General features: G+C 30.4%; 1 protein-coding gene across 5 annotated transcripts in view; it reads left to right on the forward strand.

Moving 5' to 3' along the window:
• The window catches only part of Myo95E (Myosin 95E), an 88,194-nt gene extending 79,484 nt beyond the window's left edge, over positions 1 to 8,710 (forward strand). For all 5 annotated transcript variants that reach the window (XM_076500140.1, XM_076500142.1, XM_076500144.1 and 2 more), the window contains 2 exons: positions 3,207 to 3,334; positions 6,681 to 8,710. In XM_076500140.1, the coding sequence (XP_076356255.1) occupies positions 3,207 to 3,334; positions 6,681 to 6,804 (252 nt within the window). In that variant the 3' untranslated portion in view covers positions 6,805 to 8,710. The remainder of the gene's footprint in view (positions 1 to 3,206; positions 3,335 to 6,680) is intronic.

An 8,710-nucleotide genomic window follows, 5' to 3' on the forward strand; every position in this document is an offset into this window, starting at 1 on the left:
TACACAAAACATTCAAAACACTACAAAGTGTTTATAGTGTTAAGTCTCTCAATTGAAGAAAATGTCAAAGGTGGTTTCAGGAGTTCAGGTCAGGTGATGCTCCACATTCAGGTCGTCCTGTTGAGTTTAATGATGACTTGCTGCTGACTGTACTTGATGAATATTGTGCTATAACAGTTGAAGAACTACCACAGAAGCTTAATTCAACCCATTCAACAGTTCACCATTATTTGCAACAGCTTGGAAATGTTTCAAAACTTGGAAAATGGGTCCCCCATAATTTGACAGAAGCCAACCTTAGAGCAAGAGTAGACATTTGCACTTTTCTGCACTCTCATGAATGCAACTTATCTTTTTGTACAGGTTAGTGACTGGATATAAAATTTATATTTTTAAAAAAATGTTAAGTGCTGCAAACAGTGGTGCAGGTAAACTGACTAAAGCATAGCCCAAAATGGACCTCCACCCTAGGAAAGTCTTGTTAAGCATTTGATGGTATATTGTTGCTTAATTCATTTTGAGTTGCTGCCACTCAGTGTAACGATTACATCAGGCTTTTATTGTCAACAGTTAGAGGGCTTGAATGTTGCACTGAAAGAAAAGAGGCTTGCTTTGATCAATCATAAAGGTATTGTGTTACACCAGGATAATGCACTGCCCCATACAGCTCTGCAAAGATTGAAGAGCTAGACTGGGAACCTTATTCTCCAGACCTTGCTCCATTTGATTATCATCTATTCCAAAGTTTACAGAACTACCTTGATGGAAAAGAGCTTGGGACACATGAAGATGTCAAAACTCCCCTCTCTTCATTCTTTTCCTCCAAACCCCAAAAATTTTATAGAAGTGGCATTCAGAAGCATGTGAATCGTTGACAGGAAGTAATTAATAATAATGGAACATATATTATTGATTAAATAACATTAAAAGCATTTGAAATCCTTTCTCTTTTTATAAACCTAAAGTCAGACATCACTTAAAAAATGACCTGATATGTAATACTGGGCCAACTGAGTAATTGTTGTTAACAGGTACATTGCTTTTAGATTTGAGTTCTGCCACTGGTGAGTCTGTTATTTCTCAAGTTATACAAGATGTACCAGCTTCAAAGGACTAGGCTGTAATTTATCAAATTGTTGTTCCTAAAGCATATTATTCTGAAATATTGAAAGTTGCCCATGAAGTCCCATGGGAGGCCATTTAAGTGTCAATAAGACATGGCAAAATGATGAGATTTCTTTTGGCCAAAAATTAGACAGACTGTTTCTCAGTTTTGTAAAACTTGTCATACTTCTTTATTGGTCAGAAAACCAAACCAAAAAAATTTCTGAGGCTTCTTCCAAAGCTGGAATAAGTTTCATAAAATAATAAAATTACACAGCATGGAAAATGCATCATCATAAATGTTGCTAAAGAGGCAACATTTGTGCTGATGCACTTTCACGGGGTATGTAATTTTATGATCATAAAGTTATTTGTATTGATTATGTTATGTACTGTCAGCATTTATGAAGTTGCATAATTCCTTACAATATATCATATTTAATATATTGTTTGTAATGTATATATGTATGATATCTTAATTAAAAATTGGCATTAGACAGTTTTTAATTCTCTAAGTAAAGTAGGTGTGACAGATTTACTATTATATATTTATTTTAATACTGACATTTGTACAAGTTAAATTTGCATACAGAAATGTACATAATTTCTACTGTTAAAATTGTATTGAGAAATTCCTGTCTCTTCACTAAAGTTGTAGAAGAATTTCAAGTGTAAGGATCATCAATATGTACTATATATGTATGTAAATGTTAGTGACCATCAGTAATGCTTTGCAAGCTAAAAGTTCTGGAAATTCTCCTCACACTTATAAAATTAACCAACACAATGTACCAGGAGACAGTTTAATATTGCTGGTTTGCTGTAGTTCATGTACTATAAACCTCAGAAGCTGTTACTGTGAGAAACGTTTATTAATCAGAAGACTACAGATATTTGATGAGGAATGTTTATAGATTTCAAACATTACAAACCATTTAACTTCAGCAGATTAGCATTGACCATTAGCATTTTTATGAAGACATTTATAACTTCAGCTGTGAAAACTCCTGTGATTGGCAAAGAGCTACCTAGCTCACTATTAAGTGAATTATACCAGTATCAACTCAGAATTAATTCACTCATCGTGAACCCAGATACAAGATTCAGTTCTCTTTATAAGTTTGTAAAACTTTTGTATATAAATCATTATTTGTAAGAATTGTTTGTAGTAACTGTTATTATAAATCTTATTATTGTTTCAGCATTAAAATATATTTCTATTAAGAAAGAAAACTGTGTGTTTATAAATATTGTTGGCAAATATCAAAAATTTGATGCATAAGGACATTTAATTAGCATCTAAATCTAAATTACAATTTAACCCAGTTTTAGGCTATTTAAAATTGTAATATGTAACAACAGTCCTATTATATCTGATTCTAGGCACTTTCAAATCTGTGTATGATTGTGTCATGTACTGGTGCATGTTAAATATGTGAATATCTTGCATACAATCTGTTGTCCATGGGTATAATCTGTATTACATGATGTGGTATCCATCTGTTAAGTTCTGTCCTATGTGTCTTACTTTGTTCATTAATGGGATAAAGAGCATAACTCTTCCAGAAGTAGTGCTATACCCCACAGGTGTGCCTCTTTTAAAAATTGTAGGTCAACTGTTATTTCATAATAGTCATTCTCCACTTTGTTATTATCTGTGCAATATGTGACTCTAGCCTTAGAATGAGATATGTATTACAGTTTCAGAAGTTAACATTTTATAACACTGAAAATGTATTTGATAGGTACTTTCCTTTCCACTGATTTGCCAGTGTTTCTGGTTTGTATCTGCAAATTCTTGAGATGAGTATAGTATAGTAAAGGTGGCTCAATATGATAGTTGGAGAATAGTCATAATACTTATAGGACAAATCGAGATTGAGATAGTACTGGGTCAGAAGAGGTAAGTAGCTACTGGAAGTAAATTATCAGTGTTAGAAAATGTGAACTTTCAAATGAAAGTTTCTAAAGACGCAGTTGTCTCTATAATCTTTAATACAGGTAGTTGTTCCTTTTCTCAGTGGTCATGCTAGTTTTTAGATGGAGAGATACATAAATAAATAATCTGTATTTAATTTGAACATGAATAATTTTCTTTCTAGAATGAGCTAACCAAAAAAAAGGGGGATTTCTTGTTTGAGACAGGGCATGTGATTGAAATTGTTACAAAACTGTTTTTGGTGATCCAAAATGCTACAGGCAAGCCACCTGAGATAAATATAACACCAGAGTAAGTACTACTTATATAAGCTTACAGTAAATATTATTACACAAATGTTGTCAGAAAGTAACATTTATATACACATGCGTAAATGTTCTTTCAGTAAATACTACACCTTTGTATCCACATCAAATACTTTGTAAGTTCTAGTAATATGTATATAGTTGCATACTTTATAAGTATGTTAATGTCTTTTTGTGACATTACACATTTTCTCACTTTGGATTTAAACCTGAGACTTCGACAATGTACTGCAAAATTTATCTAACTGTAAAATACTAATTTAAAATAGTTATCCAGACAACAATTAATATATAGTATTAAAGTTATTACACATTTAAAAGTATCTATAATAATAAAAGGGTGTGTCTGTGTGTGTGTGACCAACTTAGCTGTAAGAAGAATGAACCTACAAACCTGAAATCTTGCACTAATACTAAGTGGTTCCTAAGGGTGTGTGCCTGAGTATTGTTACTTACACGTATGTGTGTGCATGGATGCATGTACATCATTTTAATGAGGCAAGCTAACAAAGAAACCACATAGAAAAAAGTGATTCCTTATATTACAAATAGAAATCAGAGACAGAAAAACACACACTTTTATCATGGATGTATAAATGACAAGGCAAGTACTCCTATCTCATAATATACCCTGTAGAATATCAGTTATATTAACGACTTCTGATATATAAAAAAGGCAGTGAATTATGGTAACAATGCATTTACACAATGGCTCTTATGTAATGCGCTTAGCAACAAAAGTATGACCTAATATTGTTGTTAGTCTGTGTACAGAAAATATAAAAGTAAATGTATGAACAAGAAAACTAGAAAAATATTTGCTGTTTTTTTGTAATATTATTTTAGATTCTCTATATCAAAGAGGATTGTTTTATATTGACAACATTAGTGATATATCAGAAAATACCTTAATTCGGAAACAATTTAAGTTTAAAATTTGTTTAATATTTTTACTTTAATGATAAACTTTATGCACTTGGTTCTAGACTAGGTTATCTTACACTGTGTCTTTATTTTATACTTATTTATTAATGTCTTCAAATTATACCAACATTCAGTACACTTACAAGGTTTTATGGCCCCCTTGTATCCCTGTCACTAAAATCATAATAGGCAAATCATGACGTGTGTCAAAATTGAAACAAAGGCTGAATTTCATTCACATCAACCTAAAGAAGCTCCATGTTAATAACTATGCCCATGTGCTGGAGGCTAAAACAGGTTAAGAATACACACACTGATGTAGTTATCTAGAATATATCAACTTAATAACCTAAGTGAATCTGGGTACTTTTGCTAGTGATAAATGTAGAAGATATATCAATTGCTTCAATATAATAAGCATAAAGAAAATACAATTATAAGCATTATATAGACAAATAGAAATGCATTAGAGAATTAAACCTTTAACCACTACAAATGTTTTATGTCTGTGATAAGAAATGTCCATGCAGTATTGAGTAATTGTTGGATGTTGTTTTGAATAACATCCACTGGCAATCCACTGTCTTGTGCTTGGATGGCAATAGCTTCTTTGATTTTCTCTATTTGGTGTTTTTTCTCTCTATTGTTTTTGAATTTTTAAGTCTATTATATGGCTCTTTCCCTGAACATAAAGAGTTATAGATGATGGATGTATAAGGCATTTTTAACTATTCAAACTACTACTTAATTACTACTAATATATACATAACTGAATAATTTATAAATACTGCATGTATGCACTCACATCAAATACTTTAAGTATTACTAGTATGCACACATAGTTCAATACTTTATTTTTAAATACTGCATATAGGTGTTTACATTAACTACTCTCTGGGCACTACTGATATACACACATAGCTGAATACTTTATTCATAGATTTAGTCTATGTGCTTCTACTGTATGTTTTTAACATCCAACACATTTTATTGTATATATATGTAACTCAAAGTTATAATTACAACTTTTATATATTAAAATAACAGTCAAAGACTGAAATTTCAACACGTCATGTAATTTTTGTTATTGTTAGGCTATTTATACATCAAATAAGAAGGTATTTATCAATCATTAAGTAACATGGACAATTTTAGTTACACTATTATGTTATGATGTTAATAGTTTAAATTATTTTTATCTTATTATCATAGTCAGTAAACTCTATATGCAGGGATGGCCAAAGTACTCAATGGGTGTATTACACATATGCATGCTAAAATTAAACAGGTAATATGATTGCCACTCTTTTTTTTGCTTCTGTACCCAATAGACCCAAAAAAAGGATAAGAAACCATTACTAAGATACCAAACAAGAAAGTGTCCAAACCACTGAATTGTTCATCTTTCTTCTTCTTGTTCCAGTTGAGATATATCTACAACTAATTTTATAGCTAATGTCAGTTTAAACCTAAATCCACTTTTATTTGTTTCTGGACAGTGCATAATAACATTACTTAGTCATAACAATTAGTAATAATTAAAAAAAAAACATAATTCCAGTGTACTTTAATATTACTGCACTTGGAAGTTATATATTTCTGGCTGTTTGTATGCAGTTTGTTTATCATAATATCATTGTCAGAGTAAGCACCAATGTAGTGTAATTAAGACCCTAGGACTTACATATAAAGAAAACCAAGTCAGTCAAACATGTCTTGATTATTACAGACTTTCACTACAAGGCCATTTGAATTGACCAATCTTGTAACCATTTTGCACTTGTGCATTTTACAGTGTAATATTAAATTTTAGTACTGAAAATGATGTAGGGATAATCTTTGTATAGCTGTATCATCCTTATATTCTTGTTTGCATTGTTTTTGGCACTGATATCCTTACATCATTTTACATGCACAAAATATTTGTTTTCTAATATTTATGATAGTATAGATGATTGTGTCATTTATTATAAAGTGATTTTAACACCTTATAATATGTTCTTTGTTACAACCTGATAATTTTGTAAGATTTATTTAAATCAAAAAGGATCTTAGATATTTTCTAATAAGTGTACTAGTCAACCAGATACTTGTAATCACTATTAATAATAACGTTAATTACTTTCAGGCATATTTTTATATTAGACACTAGTAAAGCAATAACATTTTTATTTATCTACTGAGTAAACATAATTTATTATATGTAATAATTATAATTGATTTCAAAAAACAAAAAGTATACAGATATTTTTATCAGTGAGAAAAATGAACTGTGAATGTATAACTAAATTGTATGCTAATGGTTTCCTTACAATGTGTATAGAGCATTTTTCATATGGATATTGTTATAACACAAGTTTGTTTGTATTTGAGAGTTACCAAACTGACACTGTTGTCTTTTTTTTCAGATTTGAAGCCAATTTTGGAAAAGAGAATGCCATTCTCACCTTTAAAACTGTAGGGCTTCCTGAAGTCCAACCTGGCCAGCTAAAAATTACTCGGAAGGGTAACAGAATGGAGGTAATAATATGAAAAAATATTCCAGAAGAAAAGGTTCCCTTAAAATGTGTTCCCTTAGTACCTGAACAAGACAAAATATAGATTGATCTGAGATGGTGGATGGGACCCTCGATATAATTACTTTAACTGGCCTAGTTTTCAACTGGTGTTGTGGTTGCCAAGTGATGGATTACGGGGATTCATTTCAGCACAAAATTTTGTGGTGAAAGTCCATTAGTCACTATGTAAATCCTATATGCTTGTCATAACAATACTAACAAGTCCAGTGTTACTAAAGATAAAATTATTAGACAAGTACATTGTTGAAATAATATATGATTACACGGGTGGAATAACTCTCCAAAATAATTATCTTGCCAGTTATGATTTAATGGTGGCTCCTGAATAATGTGAAAGTTCATAAGTTGAGAAAGAAATGCAAGACTATTACACCAAAAGAATTACTCGTTTTTATGACAAATTACGCATTCATCTTTAAGTTTGAAACTGGAAAAATAAATTATTTATTTACTTATTTCATATGTTATAAGCTATAACAAGTATACACCTCTTTGATTTAGGATAACAGTAGAAAACTGCTGATTGAACATGGTGGATTAAGTTTTCTTTGTGTATGTTCTTCTCTCACTTTTCTAGACATTCTCAGTTTACTTGGTTGTATTTAAATAAACAAATTATGTGGTGAATGATATTATTGAAATGTTATTGTATCAGACACAACACAGTTTTGATTACACAGTTAATAAATTCATGTGTAGCTTGTGTAATGTTGTAGAGATAACCTAAGGGAATAAATTGCCTTAATCATAATATGACATGAAAGTAGACAAGTCAGAACACTTGAGTATTTTTAAAGCTCTGTCTTTCTTTTAATTAAGTAATATCTACCCTGTAATTTTTGTCATGAGAAGTACTCGTAAGAAACTACCCAGGAAGTGATTAAGGTGAAAAACTTGGTTGCTTCATGAGCACTGTTAGATGAAATGATCTGTGAATGGGTGCATTATATTACAGCTTAAGTAAAAAAAAAATTATTTTCTACATATTTCTCGTGTACATAGGAAAACACGTGCATGTTTTATCATGATCTTAATCTATTAATTTCCCTGAAATAACTATTATAACAAATACAATTAGAAAATATGGTAACATGTGGAAAGGAAAATTTTAATGACAATTTATTTAGGGTTTATACAGAGATAGATTAAACACTTGTAGAAACCATTTGTACATTGCATAAATATAAGAGCTAAGATTGGGAAACATAATCTACTAAAATGTAATAGATATTGACAGAATACATATTGTACCAAAACTTATGTTATACTTTACTAACTTTAACCCTAACCTTATAATCTTAACCAAATCACTTTTAACTAAAATGGCAAAATGTATAGAATATCAAGGAAATGAGAATTAATTTTTATTATTGTAAAGTAACCATTGGTATGGTGTCAAGACAAATGTATCCATGATAAATAAGAAAGGGTTTATAGAATGTAAGTTTGTATGATAGACTTTTTTTACTCGAATTATGTTTAATTTAGTACAAGCATTTAGTAAGTTACAAGAAATAAGGTGTTTAAACCTTCTCCTTGTAGTGAAAAGCTTGATATACACTCTGCATTTTTAACCTATTCTCTGTTTTGGATTCCACATGGCTACTACAAGCATCAAGAGGTAAACATTTTAAAGATTTTATTGGCTCAAAAAGGTTAATATCACTTTGTAATCCCATTTTTGTTATTGAGTTCCACTTAAGTATAGATGCTCTAAATGTTTTTTCCAGTGTATTCTTTCCACCAGACATACTCTGTTTCACTGCAATAGTTTTGAAAAAAGGGAGTATTTTAGTTCATTAGTAATCGAACTCTCATAATATTTTGTTTTCTCTGCCAAAATTTTAATGTGAAAACTT

This window comes from Tachypleus tridentatus, chromosome 4 (assembly GCF_004210375.1).
Source record: "Tachypleus tridentatus isolate NWPU-2018 chromosome 4, ASM421037v1, whole genome shotgun sequence".
In the NCBI taxonomy this organism is placed as follows: Eukaryota; Metazoa; Arthropoda; class Merostomata; order Xiphosura; family Limulidae; genus Tachypleus; species Tachypleus tridentatus.